Genomic DNA, 18,347 nt, shown 5'->3' on the forward strand with positions numbered 1-18,347 from the left:
CATTACTGTTTTTTTTTTGTATAAAAATAATTGTGAGTATTAGAGACTTTTTTCAAAAACACTAAACACATTTGGTTTTTTTTCAAATGGTGCATTGAATATATAGACATAACCCCCCCCACCCCACCCCAAAAATAAACTAGACAGACAAGATACAGCAAAGACTGTATTAAACTAACAGTTTATTGCCATTTTCATATTTTGAGTTTGCACTTTAAGACTTATTAAGCTGGCTTTGATCTTCCGCTGCAAGAAAAATTAGCATTCTATACAAAATATGCTGCCAGGGCTGCCATTTTATCTTTAGGCTTTTTAGGATTCCCTCTCCCCATAGGCCTCCTTCCTCTTCCTTTCCCTCTCCCTCTGCGGGCTCCTCCGGCCCGGTGCATGGGATGCCGCATGGTCGCATGTTTCAGCTCCACCAGATCCTGGAACACGGGATCGCAAAACACACAGCCAGTGTGCTGCGTTTCACCATCAGGCAACGGCGAGCGTGTCTTGTTGAAGTCCACTATGACCAGTGAGGCTTCGCAGGAATCACAGCTGTCCTGGGACACCTGCACTTTATGGGCGTGCTCGAAGAAATGCACCACAACGTTGCATTTGTTGCAAGCCATGCGCCACTTTGGACCCGAGGTGGGATCGAAGACCAGGACGCCCGTCTCACATTCAACACACTGGCCGATGCCAAGAGAGTTGAGGGAGTGCTGACAGGAAGGGTGGGTGCACTCATTACAGCCCATCCCTGACCGAAATAGAAAGAGAAATGACATAATAAGGGATATTCTTCAAGTATGAAAACTTTTACAGGAACACTAGAATGTCACAATTCCCCACCCAGTCTTTTTAACTGCACCTCTATGATAAGTGTATACATTTTTCTAGGTATATTTTGTATTTTATATATTTATTTTAAACAGATTACTGTTCAAAAGTTTGGGGACATTAAGATGTTTTAATGTTTTTCAAAGAAGCTCACCGAGACTGCATTTACAGTTTAAAAAAAAAAAGTAAACTGTAATACTGCAAGATACTACTTTTTAAAAGAAGGGTTTTATATTCTATTTGAATGTATTTTAAAATATAATTTATTCCTGTGATGCAAAGCTGAATTTTCAGCATCATTACTCCAGTCTTCAGTGTCACATGATCCTTGAGAAATCATCCTAATATGCTGATTTGCTGCTCAAGAAACATTTCTGATTATAATCCATGTTGAATTCTTTACTATCACTTTTGATCAATTTATCATTTATTCTTTAGCAAACAAATTTTACTGACTCCAAACGTCTGGTACTGTTATATGAAATATATAATATTTTTAATTATATAAAATGCATTTAATATTTAAAATAAATAAATAAATGAATACATTTTAATATCATCAATCAGATACAGACTTGTAAAAACAACTGTGTAATTTAATAACAATATAAAATCAATATATTTTGTATTATGGAATATAAAATAGGGCTGTCAGTCGATTAACATTTTTAATCGAATTAATTACATGATGTGACGATTAATTAAATCTAAAATGTGAAAATATCCACAAAGATTATTTAAAGCTATTTTGTATTAAAAGATAAGTTGACATTACAAATTTTAGCTTTTGCAAGAAAAATGTTATTTGATTCAACTAAATATATTACAAATAAACATTTAAGCTATAATGTCCTAACTATGGAATATAAAAGAAGATCATTTGAGAAACAACTCTTTATTGTCTATACAATTAAAATAATTTACCAAAACAGCTTTGTTACCAACAGTCTTCAAATGACCTTCTTTATGTTCCGCTGAAGAAGTGTTTGAAACGACATGAAGGTGAGTCAATTATGACAGAAATTTTTTTTTTGGGGGGGGGGGGGGGGGTGAACTATACCTATCCCTTTATTGTTATTATTAGTAGTAGTAGTAGTAGTATTTTTATGAAATGATTCTCTAAATAAAAAACTAAATCTGCCAGCAGGTGGCGGTAAATGTCTTCATTCGATTCGACTCAAACAGCTGATTGATTAAAGGGATAGTTCACCAAAAAATCTAAATTATGCCATTAATAATTCACCCTCATGTCGTTCCAAACCCGTGAGACCTCCGTTTATCTTCGGAACACAGCTTAAGTAATTTAGATTTAGTCCGAGAGCTCTCAGTCCCTCCATTGAAGCTGTGTGAACGGCATACTGTCCCTGTCCAGAAAGGTAAGAAAAACATAATCAAAGTAGTCCATGTGTCATCAGAGGGTCAGTTAGAATTTTTTGAAGCATCGAAACTACATTTTGCTACAAAAATAGCAAAAATTACGACTATTCAGCATTGTCTTCTCTTCCGTGTCTGTTGTGAGAGAGTTCAAAACAAAGCACTTTGTGATATCCGGTTCGCGAACGAATCATTCGATGTAACCGGATCTTCTTGAACCAGTTCACCAAATCGAACTGAATCGTTTGAAATGGTTCTCGTCTCCAATAAGCATTAATCCACAAATGATTTAAGCTGTTAACGTGAACGAGTCAATTTTTCGTTCATTATCTGGCTCGGCTCGGTGTTCATCTTCAGTTCTCTCTTCACAGCAGTTGAGTTAGTGTACTGTTTGAGTAAATTAATTACTCCGGGATATTAGTTTGTTTTAACTCAGAGGGAGTGTCAGCCACATTAAAAAAGTTAACAGCTTAAGTCATTTGTGGATTAATGCTTATTGGAGACGCGAACCATTTAAAACGATTCGGTTCGATTTGGTGAACTGGTTCAAGAAGATCCAGTTACATCGAATGATTCGTTCGCGAACCGGATATCACAAACTGCTTTGTTGGTGAACTATCCCTTTAAGGAATGAAGTAAACTGCTCACTATATGAATGAAATTTTGAATCATTGATTCACGCGATTCCTTCAAGATGGATTCATTCAGAAACTAAACACTACTAGTATTGTTGCTCAGAGACACACAATATTTCTGCTGTGGCTTTAAAGTTAATATGTTCTCAGCAAAATTGAGCAAAAACATAATATTGTGTTTAAAATATAACACAATATCAACATCTGATTTACTGAACTGCTGTATAAAATAACATGTAATATTCGGGACAAAATGAGCACTCGTGTGATAGTGCTTATGGTATGATAGTCCTATAAGTTAGATACAAGACATAAAAACTCCTATCTTGAATTTTAAGGCATACCTGCATTTATGGAGTTGTTGCCCTGGATCATATTTGTCAACAATATTATGACTTATAGGTCAGGGGGCGGGGCCAGAGGGTTAACGGCGTTAAAATATTTTAATTGCATTATTTTTTCATAAATTTAAGTTTAGCCCTAATATAAAATAAATAATTTTTTACTTAATATTTAATAATAATTAATTCATGTTTAATTATTTAATATTTATTTAGTATTTAATAATATTCAATGACTACATTTTATACATTTGATTTTATTTGGAAACTAAACATTTCTTTTCATTTCCATAAATTAGAAAGATGGTTTATCCAACCATTTCAACAACAACAACAGAAATTAAATCCAAAGGTTGATCAAGGGCATGATCAGATCTCTGATGTTAAGTACATAAAACACAGGTTGAAAGAAACCTAACTGAAGAATCCCTTTAAAACCAGTTGATTTGAGAATCAAAGCTTTCTGGTTTCTCTTACCTTTCTTCATGTCTCTGAAGGGAGGGTTGCTGAAGCAGTATGGACACACAGGGTAGCTTTTGCCACGAGACCCCGAGGTCCACAGCACCAGCTCAAACTCATCCAGAGGACACTTGAGCTCCTTGTACAGCTTAATGGCTCCGTTCTGAGGCAAACTGTAGGTTTCGTCACAGTGAGAGCAGTGCAGGCGACTGGGTTTGGCCTGGGGGGATTCAAAAAGACATCATGATAAAGCTGTAGAAAGCCATCTGGGAAAACACAAGTCAAATACCAGCATTTACTGAATTACTAATGTATTTCAGTTTATAACTTTCCACATATTTTACCATCCAAAATGAAGAAGTAACAGTAAAGACCTCTATACTGTGGCTGGACTTCACTTGAGAAAATCAGTATTAATTTCCCTTACACAAGCGGATACTGAAGCCCATTTAACAGGGACATAAGACCACCAGCCTAGAGTCTCATTTGAATGATGAGGGACACTGATGAATCATTTGAGAGTTATTCCACATTAATATGGACACAAGACAACATTTAGGTAAAATGCTTCCTTGTTGAAGGTCACTTTCAGGTGCTAGAGAGATGAGAGGCTGCCTAAAAGCCCAAAGTGCATCAGAGCAGAAAAGAAATAAACCACGTGATTTACAGCAACATGACCATTCGGATGGTAATTAGGATCAAAGTTAGTGTCCATATGTGGATGCTCTGGGATCCCATCCATATCAAATGAGCCATTAAAAACTTCAGCTGCATTACTCACTGCGAATAATCAACATCATCATGTTTTTGATGTACAAAGCATTGTGGGTATATGCGCACTATATACACTGTATATAGTACTGTTCAAAAGTTTGTGGTCAGTAAGATTTCTTTAAAGAAATTAATACTTTTATTCAGAAAGAATACATTCAATTGATCAAAAGTGAAAGACATTTATTATTTTACGGTTTCATATAAATACTGTTCGTTTATTAAAACATTTCTGAAGGATTGTGACACTAAAGACTGATTCTGCGTCAGACCTACGCCCTAGCCTACACATAGACGCACTAGCAGAGGGGTGGAAAATTTCCAGAAAGTTTCCAAAAAGATTTGAAAAAATATGTCAATTTTCTAACATTCCTGGAATGTTTCAAAAATTTCCTGGAACTTTTCCATCTTTTTGCAACCCTAGTCCTAAACACATTCATTGAGGCAGCAATTATATGATCAACAATACAGTAAAAAGAGTATTACTGTGAAATGTTAATAGTATCATAAAAATAAAGCAAGAATGCAGTATGAGTAAGAAGTCAATACGAGTCGTTACAGACCTGGATGTACTTCATGAAGCGATGGCATTTGCCACAGCGTGAGAGAGGTTTCCCAGTAGCGGCGATGGGAGAAAAGGACACTTCCATCAGCTCATCCATTCCTGTTAAAAACATTCCCAGCATGATTTAGGAGTCAATAATTAGCAATAACAAAGTAATACACAGTGATAAGTGATTAGTAGTGTTAAAGCAACATCTCTAATGCCAAATTTACACTGCAAAGGTGGCATAGAAGCGCATCTGATATGTTCAGTGTATTTAAACAGCAATTACAACCGCATACTTCCGTATAGTCAGCAATCATAAAAACATGGGGTTTCTCTGAGAACATTCTGAAATTGATTTTTAGTCTGGTACAGAAATAGAGCAATGAACTAATTCTATGCATAGATTCATTTTGGGACATTACCTGCAATGGAGTCCACAAAGTAGTGAAACTTCCTCTTGAAGATGTCCAGAGTGTGCTGTAAGACCTGGTGGAAGTCTGCCTTTCCTAAAGCTATCAGATTTAGCTGTTTTTCCACAGCACTGCGGATTGTGGGCAGCACCAAATCTGCATCTAACACACACATTCAGATGTACAAGGAAAAATGTAAGTTTAAAAAATGAGTCATGCACACACTAGCTAAATACCTGATGTTAACATTGTTTCCTTACCAATCTTATAGTAACCATGAACCAGAACAATCCCCAGGTTGGTGGGTTTGAGTTTGCGGCCACTTTCAACCGTCACATAGTTCCTCTGGCAGATGTTGTTAATGTGGACAGGGATGCTGGCATCCGTACCTAGTGACACAATCATTTTTTATTTTAGCCCACATAGTAATTTCACTTTACTCCCAGTTACTCCCAATTCCTACCAGTTAAATTTGAGCAAAAATTGTAACTTAACGTTCAAACTGTAATTTGTATAAAATGGCAAGGATGCATTAGACTGATAAAATAAAAAAACTGTAAATGCTTATTATAAAATATTTATATATCAAATAAAAGCTGTTCTTATCCTGAATCCTGAAAATAATTAATTATGAATAAAATATTTAGCAGGAAAACTTATTTTAACACTGATAATAAGAAATATTTCTTAAAGTAGCAAATTCTGAAGGATCATGTGACACTGGGACTGTTTTAAAATGTATACTTTAAATAAACGAATATTTCACTATATACTAGTTTTACTGTATTTTTGATTAAATATATGCATCCTCGATGAGCATAAGAAACTTATTTCAAAATCTGTAAATGGCGTATGTATTAATACGTTAATGCACTAAATCTTGTAGAAACATTTCAAATATTAATACAAATAAAATATGAAATGTGACCCTAGACCACAAAACCAGTCATAAGTGTCAATTTCTCAAAATATTAAGATTTATACATTATCTGAAAGCTGTATAAATAATCTTCCCATTGTTGTATAGTTTGCTATGATAAGACAATATTTGGCCGAGATACAACTATTTGAAAATCTGGAATCTGAGGGTGCTAAAAAAATCTAAATATTGAGAAAATCGCTTTCAAAGTTGTCCAAATAAAGTTCTTTGCAATGCATATTACTAATCAAAAATTAGGTTTTTATATATTTAGGGTAGGACATTTTAAAAATATCTTCATTGAACATGATCTTTACTTAATATCCTAATGATATCCGATAATTTTGACCCATACAATGTTTTTTGGCTATTGCTAAAAATACTCCCCAGCAACTTAAGACTGGTTTTGTACTCCAGAGTCACAAATGCTAAAATACTCCTCATATACAATAGCATATAAATAATAGCATATAATGAATAATGACGTATGAATTACTTTTCATAAATCATTGTGCTGTGAATTCTGCATGATTTTGAGACTTAGTATTTTAAACACTCTGCATCCAAAAAGTTACAACAATGGTGAACAAACACTGTGACCAAACACTAACATTGTGAGTGCACATCAGAGATATATTTACATTTACTCTCCTCTGTGGACTGCTGTGAAGGTTGTCAGGACTAATAAAACTGATCATACCGACGCCGTGTTTCTCCATGAGTGTGATGAGCTCGGCCTCAGTCAGGTAGTCTGGTGGATTGGTCTGTTTCTCCAGTAGTTTGATCTCATCCACTGTAAATGTGTCTCCTCTCTCACACACCGGCAAGGCCTCTTCCTGTGCAATACCCTGCCAGGGCATCACATCAGTGTAACCTATTTGCAAGCAATATTAATAAGCATCATCGCTCCACTAGAATATAATTCAAAAATGGATAAAGTAACAAAAAACATTAATAAAGCTGATCTGTAGAATGCATGTACCAGCAGAGATGAGCGTCTTCCCGCTGCATGTGAAGCTCTCTGTGGCGATGCTGAAGGAAATCGTGGTCTGCAGGTATTTGCAGTCGGGGCTGACTGTTGCGATGAAGTGCCGTGTGATGTAATCATACAGACGCCAACCATCGCTGCCTGCAGAAACAAAAGAATATTTGCCATTTTATAGCTCTGTCGTCTTAAATCTGACTTCAGATCAGTTAAGATTAGATTCTAGAGTTAGGATGTTCCTGCAATATAGCCTTGTTGACTGTACCGTTCAAAATTTATTTTGATGTCTTTTATACTCAACTCACCTGCATATATATATATATATATATATATATATATATATATATATATATATATATATATATAGTAAGAACACTAAGATTATTATTACATTTAAAAAAAAAATTTTTTATATTTGAATATATTTTAAAAATGCAATTTATTCCTGTGATGCAAAGCTGAATTTTCAGCATAATTTCTCCAGTCTACAGCGTCACATAATCGTTTAGAAAACATTCTAATATGCTGATTTGCTGCTAAAGAAACTTTTCTAATTATTACCAATGTTTAAAATAGTGCTGCTTAATGTTTATTTATGCTTAATAATGAATAGTTAATTCAAAACAACAGCATTTATTTTAAAAAGGGAAATCTTCTGTAACATTACAAATATCACTTTTGATCAATTGAATGCATCCTTGCTGAATAGTATTTATTTTATTCACCTTTCTGAAGACCCAAACGTTTGAATGGAAGTGTATACATGCTACATGCTTCACTATTTAATAAAAAAAAATGGTTCACCCAAAAAATGAATCTTTAGAAAACAAATTAAGATATTTTTGATGCATTCCTTTATTTATCGAATTTACTCAACAATTTGTCTCCTCCACGTTACCCTAGCACCATATTGGAGAATATCACATACGTAAACAAATTATGCAACGTATGTACGCAGATACTCTGTTTATACTTTGATCTGAATGTACACAGCATATCCACGTACATATGTTGCATTTGTAACTCTCGAAAATGGTGCTATAGGTTGACGTGGAGGAGAGAAATTGTTGAATAAATATGTTTTCTTTGTGCACAAAAAAGTATTCTTGTAGTTTCGTAAAATAAATGCTGAACACCTGATGTCACATGGATTATCAGAGAGTCAGAGAGCTCTCGGATTTCATCAAAAATATCCTAATTTGTGTTCCGAAGATGAACGTAAAGGGCTTACGGGTTTGGAACGACATGAGGATGAGTAATGAATGACAGAATTTTCCTTTTTGGGTGAGCTTAAACTATCCCTTTAAGCTCACATTTAAAATGATTAACAGGTTCAAGCATCTTGTCCTGAAATGTCAGATTTGGATCATAGTATGATCCATGAGTGTTTTCTAGAATATCTCTGCACACAGCATTTCAGTATCAAACATGTAAATACGCAGTCTGAGAGTCGTACCCAGCTCGCTCTCAGAGGCGGCTCTCATGGGTGTGATTGGCGGATGGTCTCCGGCGTCCACTCCCTTTCTTGGCCTGTTAATGCCCTCAGAGAGCAGGGCTTTTACCTGTATAGACAAACACAAACAATATTAAACACTTTACATTATTTTTGTGGCATATCAAGATTAAATATATAGACTATCTATATTATAATACTAAATATTATACAAAATAAAATAAATGCAATTAACCTTCTTACAAAAATATAATAACGGCAACAAAAAATATTTGACTTAATATATTATAAAATATCAGAGCTGTCAAACGATTAATCGCATCCAAAAATCCTAAAAGTTTTTGTTTACATAATATGTGTGTGAACTGTGCATATTTATTATGAATAAATAAATACTCGCACATACAGCATATATTTTGAAAACTTGCATGTATTTACAGGTTTATATTTATATTCATATAATTTATATTTTAAACATATTTAATATATAAACATAACATATTTTTCTTAAATATATACATGCATGTGCGTGTATTTATATATAAATATTAAATAGACATAATACACAGACATATAATGTAAACAAAAACTTTTATTTTGGATGCGATTAATGGTTTGACAGGCCTATCATTAAAGAGCATATTAATTCAATATTGAGCATCTTAAGTGATCTCTTCGGGGGGTGGAGGAAAGGGCTATTGCTTACCGCTTCCCCCCAGAAGGAGCTGTTGGCTTGTTGTTTGAGGGTGCCCTTCAGGTCAAAGTTTTCAGGGTAATGTGTGGTCTCTGTGCGAGGGTAGCTGATATAACCCTGTGTGTAGAGACGCTCTGCTATCTGCATAGTATGCTGGGGACCCATTCCTTAGAAATACACAGATAAAATTACATATACGCTGCAGTTTAAAAGGTTGAGGTCAGTAAGATTTTCCTCTGTCAGCATATTAGAATGATTTCTGAAGGATCATATGAGATTGAAGATTGGAGTAATGATGCTAAAAATTAAGCTTTGCATCACAGGAATAAATTACATTTGACAATATAATACAACGGAAAACAGTTATTTTAAGTTGCGATAACATTTCACATTATTACAGTTTTACCACATTTTTTATGAAATAAATGCAGCCTTAGTAAGCACAGGAGACTTCTTTTTAATGGTAGAGTGAGTTAACTATTTTCAGTAAATAATCCTTTAATACTACAAAATTATAGGAAAAAAGTGATGTTATTAGAGAAAATTAAGTTCTAAAAGTTCTATGGCATTACATTTCACAAGTACTTGGTTTTATTGTCTCCCTTATTTCTCTTTCTGTCTTTCCTCATTAAAACCTATTTCTTATGCTTTTGATTTGTGAATTCACATTTAATAATCACAAGGAAAGCTGCCCACCCAAAGCAGAGCTGCCCACTCTTAACATCTCCACTGTATTCAATGCCAGGGGTCTCTGCTTGGCTTTTTCTTTCTTAGACACGGATTCAACCTGCAAGAAAAGATACATCGCAACTCATGCAGTTACACATCACTAAAATATGAAATTACAGCTGAGACACAAATACATACTTTAGCCTCCTTAGCAGTCTTTGCCATGTTAACAAACATTTGACCAACATCTCGGTCAAAAACTCGCACACGGTCCCAGTCCAAGGTGAGTGGACTGTCCTTGCCTTTAAAAACCTGTGTGCACACACACACAAAAAAAAGGAAAATATAGAAAAGAATGCGAACCAAAATGATATAGCAGTTCTGTAAAATAATTTGATTTTGAAAACTGGGTTTTGTATTTTGAGCAGAAAAGGCCAGAACTGACCTTTGCCTGTATGACCCAGTATGCTTCAGGTTTGAAGGACTGGATCTTGTCATGCCGTTCCACACAGAATCCCAGTGTGGGAGTCTGACAGGGACCAAACGAGATCAAGGAGGAGTCCAGATTCCCATATTTCCCTTGGAAGTATTTAGTCTGGAAACTAAAAATAATGATTATGTGTGATGAATGAACAACTTACTATTATCTTTAATAACAATTCTTTGACAAATGCACTGCTGTTAAAAAAGTTTGTAGTCAGTAAAAAAAAAAAGAAATTCAAACTTTTATTCAGTAAAGATGCATTATTTTAAGGAAAAGTGACAGTGAATACATTTATAAAGCTACAAAATATTCATATTTCAAATGAATGCTGTTCTTTTGATCTTTGTATTCAACAAAGCATCCTGAAAAAAATTATCCCAGTTTCCACATAAATATTAATCAACATAACATGTTAATAAGAAATGTCTCTTGAGCAGCAAATTACCATATTAAAATGAGCTTTGAAAGATCATGTGACGCTGAAAAATTTAGTTGGCAATCACTGGAAAAAATAATAATTTTACAATATATTACAATAGAAAACAGTTATATTTAATTTGTAACAATATTTTAAAATATTGCTGTTTTTATTTTTTATTTTTATCAAATATATGCAGCTTTGATAAGCATAAGAAATGTTTGTCAAAAACATTTTTTTTAAATCTTACCAACCGCAGTTATTTCAACAGTAATGTATATTGCACTTGCATTTTAATGGTATTAAAAGAACTCAAAGCAGGTCTGTTCGACCCAGAAGACCTCTTTCATACCGTGTGAAAGCACAGCCAATCCTGAGGTCCAGCTCCTGACGAGCATCTACGGACAGAGCCTCGTTCTTGTTGGGTTCACCGAGTCGGTTCATGGCGTTATAGATATCCGTGTCTGTGATGGAGCTGAACTTTGCTCGATACACGGTACGATCATTACCGTAAGACTTATTCATCAGCGGCTGAATGGCATCCAACACCTTAGATGGTACAACACAAACAAATTAAAAAAAGGCCCAGTTATTCGGACAATCTTACGCTGTATTTACTTTCAGTAGATTCAGACTCACCTCAAAACAAATGTTCTCTCCTTCTTTATCACAATCCAACCACAGGACAACATAGTCACAACCTTTTGCTTCAACCTGTCAATAAACAGCAACTTTGTTATTTAAAGGTTTATGGAAGGGTTTTTAAATATGTTAAAACTTAATTGTTAAAATATTGTTATTGTTAATATAATTATATTATATAATAGAAATGATAAAATCTTTGACAGGCTTACATGTTGTCTTTAAATACAGCTTGTCTAAATGTTTTATTATTTTAGACAACAGATACAACACAATCAGTCAGGTAGTGAAGTATAAAGTCACCTGAAGGAATTTGACCATATTTAGTTTGGGGTTGGCTTCTTTCTTCTCAGTCGGAGCTTTACTGAACAACTCAGCTGGATCAACTTTATCCCAGTTGTTATACTTTCCTAAAAAAGGTCAAGTTTTTAGTTAGGATCAAATAAACGCAGGCTTGGTGAGCAATAGAGAATTCTTTAAAAAACACTGCTTCAGAAACGTTTGACTGGTAGCATACAGTTAGAGATTTTGCTTGTATTTTAAAAGCAGTCCTGCTGAAGACAAAATACTTGCCGATGAAGTCCAGACTCATGACATGTCCACACACTGACGTCATCTTGAACCTCACATTCTGGCCCATGAAGCTTCCCGTGTACTCATGGACTGAACATGCTCCATTCAGGCCTTTACGGGATGAACAGCTACCTGTAAGTGAAAGGCAATGAAAAGAAATGTTTAAAGACCTCATTCATTTCTTATAACTTCATGTCCTTCAAAACTTGTTTACATTTCTTTCTCTGGTTTCGGGTCAAATTGACTTCCATAGTATGAACAAAAAATACTATGGAATTCATTGTGACCCCAAATCTTTTTAGTTAAAAAAAATCTTCATTTGTGTTCAACAGAAGAAGGAAAATCATACAGGTTTGGAATGACATGAGGGTGACAGAATTTTCATTTTTTGGGTAAACTATCCCATTAGCTAGAACAAAATTAAAAACGGAAGTATTTTAACATGAAATTCATGCAAACATAAGCTTTCACTGACAACACAATAATTGCAATCAGACAAGTCTTTCGCTTCGAATGCACCGTTTATAATTCATCCGCCTAGAACCACTTCAATGTCAGCAAAAGTAACTAACATGATGATGTAAGCTTGACTACTGCATAAGAGTTCCTTAAGAAACATTGATGGTGGAGTACACTGATGAATCAGCAGCCTAAAAGCAGTCCAATTGGTGCTGGCATTGAGCGATCCATCATGTGAAATGAGAGAGAGATGAGCTGATTATGCATCATTCCTTTCATTCATTCTTTTCTATTTTGCCCTACCAGAGTTAAACCTGAATGACGTCGACGGTCACCATCAGGTAACGAGATGCTGATCCCAAGGCTGATGGAGTCCATTGTGACTGAGCCTGATGATGACCTCCACTCTTCCGCTACAGATTTTTGGAGGTTTCCATTGAGATGGTGGTACATAAATATAGGCCCAAAAGAAGAGGGGGGACACACTTGCACTAGAAGCTTTACCTCCAACAGACACGGCAAGCCTCCAGCGTTTCGCTGCACTCCTCACCTCCGTTTCTCCATCATGCACCAGCTACAGGTAAGAGTCCAACGCCATTCTCACAAGACTTGCCTCACAAGATCATCTAGGACCCAGAACTAGGAAACTGCACTTACTTGGACTTTCTAGATTTAAATTATTACATTTTAATATTAAATTAGTTACACTTCAATTAAAAAGTTTGGGGTTAGTAATAAATGTTATGTTTTTGGAAAGAAGCCTCTTTTGCTCATCCTAGCAGCATTTATTTGCTCAAAAATGCATTGCTAAAAGTAATATTGTGAAATTATTTTATATTGGAATATATTATTTAAAAAGCTGAATTTTCAGCATCATTACTCTAGTTTTTAGTGTCACATGATCCTTCAGAAATCATTCTAATATGATGATTTGCTGCTCAAGAAACATTTCGTTCTTTTATCAATTTTGAAAACAGTTGTGCTGCCTAGTAGTTTTATGGAAACCATCATACATTTTTTTTCTCATGATTTGTTTTATGTATACAATGTTCAAAAGTACAGAATCTATCTAAAATATAGAAATGTATATTTTTGTAAAATGATTAATGTCTTTAATGTCACATTTGATCAGTCTTAAGAAACCTTTCTAAAAGTGTTAATTTATATAAAATGACCTAAAACTTTTGAAAGGTAGTACGCAATGTAAAATTACATATACACACACACATATATACATATACACATATATACTGTATAATACATGGAAAATTATAGGTAAACAAAATTGCTGAAATCAAATTATTATTTAGATTTACCTAACATTAAAAAAATTCTCTCTCAAAGATTTTGAAATTATAAAAATAAAATGTGCCAAAAGTGCCCTGGCAGATATACATCATATCATATATCACTAAACTAAAACGGAGCATCCAATAGTTTAGGATGAAATCCATTTTTAGTATTTATTTTAGTATTTATCTGTTTTAGTAAACTATATTTATTTATTGTTCATCACAATCTATGAAGGTGTCCACTGGTGACAGGTGCCAACTAATAAATGCTGATGGTTTGTTGCCTACTTCTCACTTTCCCGCTCAGATTCTAGGACTCCTGAGCATTTTTCTGCTGGTCTTGAACCCTAGCCAGTGCAGTCCGATCATGGAACAGTGTGTGGAGCACACCGACTGCTCCTCCACGCTGAAAGAGTACCACGCACAGCTCCTCAACCTGCCCAGCAGGATCAACGAGCGCAGCGTCGCTGCATGGAGCTACGAGTGAGTACAGCAGATTTGTAAACCTTTTTAAAGCTAAAGGTCAAGTATACTGCAGGTGCATGTTATACAGGATACATGCAATCCTTTTCTTATAATAGTTTGTAACAATTCAGAATTTTTGACGAGCTGTAATTAACTGACCTAACTGGCATCAAAATGCAAACAGTCTAATCTGAAAGACACTTCTGTTAATTTCAGAATTTCTGAATATAGAAATATTTTTTCTGCACCAATAACAGGCAGAACTTCGACCTGGACCGTGTGCCACAGATCGTCTATGAAGCAAACTGCCTGAACAGTCATTCCTGTAAGGGGGTCGACAGCTCTTTCAGTCTGGAGAGCATACCCATTGCAATCAAAATGCCATTTCTTAGAAAAAACCCAAGATGCCCAACTTATGCACTGGAATTCAAGGATGTCAACATCGCCTGTATATGTGCTACATCCAGACAGAATTAGCACTGGGTCTAACAAATTAATGCACTGGATTCAATTTTAATTATTAAATCTAATGTCAACCACAAAGAAATCTACTGAATAGATGTTGCTTATCATCCTTAACAAACAACAACACAATGTACACGCTGCAATATAGATGCCTTGAGTTGCAAAGCAAATGCTTGTAAATGTGATTAAATAAACTAGTTTTGTAACAAAAACGTTTGATCTCATTTTGGAAACAAATGTTTCAAAATGTAAGACTCATTTCTTTTAAAATACTCAACAAAATGAAACACCCAGTAACGTTTTTCTTGCAGTGGGACTATTAAAAAATATTCAATATACTCTATAATTTAGTATGTAGCCAAAAAAAGAAAAACAATTAGAAAATAATTAGAAACGTGCTATTCGACATATTTTTATTCTAGGATCTCATTTGACGATGACAACTGTCCATCTGCTGCAGGGATATATCAACAGAATATTAACGAATGAATGTCAAACAGGACCAAACAGGACCAAACAAGACATCAAGGGTGTTATTATAAATTAGGGCACCTGAAATTATATACAGTATATTTAATTTGTATAAAAATCATACAGACTCACCTTTAGAGAGGATTTTGGCGATTGACTGAGCCAGAGAGGGCTTCTCAGCCACCATAAACACAGTCCTCATCGCTTCCGGCTTTATTTATGTCTCAAAAACATCAACGGGACCTGACACTGAAATAACAAAAGTATATATCTTATCTTAAAGTTAATAACTAAAACTAAAATTAGACTTTTTAAACCAGCAATCGAGAAAACACACCGGTATGTGATGCAGCCACTTGGATGTTAACTTCCGGGTTGTTCGTGTTTTTTTTTTTAAATAAAAGCCCTGACTGTTGTACGAAATATTTTAATACATTTAAAATACCGATTAAAATGAAGGAATAAACAAATGTAATTGTAATAATGATTATTATTAATTATTATTATGATCATTTTACTTACATATATATATATATATTTTATATATATATATATATATATATATATATATATATATATATATATATATATATATACAGTCGTGGCCAAACGTTTTGAGAATTACATAAATATTGGAAATTGGAAAAGTTGCTGCTTAAGTTTTTATAATAGCAATTTGCATATACTCCAGAATGTTATGAAGAGTGATCAGATGAATTGCATAGTCCTTCTTTGCCATGAAAATTAACTTAATCCCAAAAAAACCTTTCCACTGCATTTCATTGCTGTCATTAAAGGACCTGCTGAGATCATTTCAGTAATCGTCTTGTTAACTCAGGTGAGAATGTTGACGAGCACAAGGCTGGAGATCATTATGTCAGGCTCAGGCTGATTGGGTTAGAATGGCAGACTTGACATGTTAAAAGGAGGGTGATGCTTGAAATCATTGTTCTTCCATTGTTAACCATGGTGACCTGCAAAGAAACACATGCAGCCGTCATTGTGTTGCATAAAAATGGCTTCACAGGCAAGGATATTGTGGCTACTGAGATTGCACCTAAATCAACAATTTATAGGATCATCAAGGACTTCAAGGAAAGAGGTTCAATTCTTGTTAAGAAGGCTTCAGGGCGTCCAAGAAAGTCCAGCAAGCACCAGGATCGTCTCCTAAAGAGGATTCAGCTGCGGGATCGGAGTGCCACCAGTGCAGAGCTTGCTCAGGAATGGCAGCAGGCAGGTGTGAGCGCATCTGTACGCACAGTGAGGCGAAGACTTTTGGAAGATGGCCTGGTGTCAAGAAGGGCAGCAAAGAAGCCACTTCTCTCCAAAAAAAACATCAGGGACAGATTAATCTTCTGCAGAAATTATAGTGAATGGACTGCTGAGGACTGGGGCAAAGTCATATTCTTCGATGAAGCCCCTTTCCGATTGTTTGGGGCATCTGGAAAAAGGCTTGTACAAAGAAAAAATGTGAGCGCTACCATCAGTCCTGTGTCATGCCAACAGTAAAGCATCCTGACACCATTCATGTGTGGGGTTGCTTCTCATCCAAGGGAGTGGGCTCACTCACAATTCTGCCCAAAAACACAGCCATGAATAAAGAATGGTACCAAAACACCCTCCAACAGCAACTTCTTCCAACAATCCAACAACAGTTTGGTGAAGAACAAAGCATTTTCCAGCACGATGGAGCACCGTGCCATAAGGCAAAAGTAATAACTAAGTGGCTCGGGGACCAGAATGTTGAAATTTTGGGTCCATGGCCTGGAAACTCCCCAGATCTTAATCCCATTGAGAACTTGTGGTCAATCCTCAAGAGGCAGGTGGACAAACAAAAACTCACTAATTCTGACAAACTCCAAGAAGTGATTATGAAAGAATGGGTTGCTATCAGTCAGGATTTGGCCCAGAAGTTGATTGAGAGCATGCCCAGTCGAATTGCAGAGTTCCTGAAAAAGAAGGGCCAACATTGCAAATACTGACTCTTTGCATAAATGTCATGTAATTGTCGATAAAAGCCTTTGAAACGTATGAAGTGCTTGTATTTATATTTCAGTACATCACAGAAACAACTGAAACAAAGATCTAAAAGCAGTTTAGCAGCAAACTTTTTGAAAACTAATATTTATGTAATTCTGAAAACTTTTGGCCACGACTGTGTGTATATATATATATATATATATATATATATATATTGTGACACGTGTCCCGAGCTCTCATCAGCGTCGCCCTGGAAACCGAGCAGTCACACCTGCTACTGCTCGTCACGGGCTGAGCGGCCACACCTGCGGATTATCAAAAGCTGCCTATTTAAGCACAGCAAACGAACACAGAGGTGAGAGATGTCTCCACGAGAGTCGGCTAATCCTAACTATCTGTCTTGCTTTCAGAGAACAGTGTGTGACCGCCAGCCACACCACACGGGAGAGCACAACGGACCCACACCGCCACAGCACACAGATTACAGAGGAAGCCGAGCACCCCGCACCGGACCACCTCACCGCCTTCTGCCACCTTATTTATTAATAAAAATCCACCCTTTGGGGAACTCACCTGTACTCAATCGTTGTGTCCTTCTTCACCCCGCCACACTGGTGGAGAATGCGGGCAGGACAGTGAAGACCCTTTCCCACGCGGTGTCTCCCCAGCTGGACTGGTTTGATTGTTTTTTTTTGGGTTTTTCTTTTGCCACACGCCCTGTTGGCTCACGTGTCTTCTCTGATTTCCCCAGGTGGAGCTCCTCCCACCTCACCGAGGTGAGCATCCGCCAGCAACAAATTATGGAGCACATGGCCTCCCGGCAAGGGGAAACCGAACGGGAGCTCACTGCGCTCCGTATGGCTGCCGGCGCACGTACTCCGCTGCCTGACCCTCGTGTCCAGGCCACGCAGCTGCTGCCGAGGATGACATCCCACGATAACGTTACCACGTACCTCCAGATGTTTGAGACCGTGGCCACCCGGGAGGTGTGGCCCAAGGCGGAGTGGGCTCGG

The 18,347-nt window shown here is 36.1% G+C and overlaps 2 protein-coding genes across 2 annotated transcripts; one reads left to right on the forward strand and one right to left on the reverse strand.

Annotated features, from left to right (window-relative positions):
• Positions 1 to 165: 165 nt before the first annotated feature.
• Positions 166 to 15,736, reverse strand: top3b (DNA topoisomerase III beta). The gene is made up of 18 exons (XM_059549602.1): positions 15,690 to 15,736; positions 15,487 to 15,600; positions 12,203 to 12,334; positions 11,933 to 12,039; positions 11,627 to 11,701; positions 11,340 to 11,536; positions 10,531 to 10,687; positions 10,284 to 10,397; positions 10,113 to 10,203; positions 9,429 to 9,583; positions 8,726 to 8,831; positions 7,267 to 7,413; positions 6,985 to 7,158; positions 5,626 to 5,754; positions 5,378 to 5,527; positions 4,969 to 5,069; positions 3,653 to 3,854; positions 166 to 745 (listed from the first exon to the last, which is right to left on the reverse strand). The coding sequence occupies exons 2-18, from the start codon at positions 15,554 to 15,556 to the stop codon at positions 267 to 269; spliced, it is 2,586 nt and encodes an 861-aa protein (XP_059405585.1). The 5' UTR covers positions 15,557 to 15,600; positions 15,690 to 15,736; the 3' UTR covers positions 166 to 266.
• Positions 12,996 to 15,095, forward strand: LOC132140703 (uncharacterized). Its single transcript, XM_059549603.1, has 3 exons — positions 12,996 to 13,241; positions 14,261 to 14,436; positions 14,676 to 15,095. The coding sequence occupies exons 1-3, from the start codon at positions 13,011 to 13,013 to the stop codon at positions 14,893 to 14,895; spliced, it is 627 nt and encodes a 208-aa protein (XP_059405586.1). The 5' UTR covers positions 12,996 to 13,010; the 3' UTR covers positions 14,896 to 15,095.
• Positions 15,737 to 18,347: the final 2,611 nt, after the last annotated feature.

The sequence above is a fragment of the Carassius carassius genome, chromosome 5 (assembly GCF_963082965.1).
Source record: "Carassius carassius chromosome 5, fCarCar2.1, whole genome shotgun sequence".
Classification (NCBI taxonomy): Eukaryota; Metazoa; Chordata; class Actinopteri; order Cypriniformes; family Cyprinidae; genus Carassius; species Carassius carassius.

Bases quoted from the DNA above. Each gene is read 5' to 3' on its own strand.
- LOC132140703 (XM_059549603.1), top strand. From the start codon at position 13,011: ATGCTGATCCCAAGGCTGATGGAGTCCATTGTGACTGAGCCTGATGAT. The intron at 13,242-14,260 runs GTAAGAGTCCAA...TTTCCCGCTCAG, and splicing joins CCATCATGCACCAGCTACAG to ATTCTAGGACTCCTGAGCAT. The intron at 14,437-14,675 runs GTGAGTACAGCA...CACCAATAACAG, and splicing joins GTCGCTGCATGGAGCTACGA to GCAGAACTTCGACCTGGACC.
- top3b (XM_059549602.1), bottom strand. From the start codon at position 15,556: ATGAGGACTGTGTTTATGGTGGCTGAGAAGCCCTCTCTGGCTCAGTCA. The intron at 8,832-9,428 runs GTAAGCAATAGC...TTGTCTATACAG, and splicing joins GCTCCTTCTGGGGGGAAGCG to GTAAAAGCCCTGCTCTCTGA. The intron at 746-3,652 runs GTAAGAGAAACC...TATTTCGGTCAG, and splicing joins CTTCAGAGACATGAAGAAAG to GGATGGGCTGTAATGAGTGC.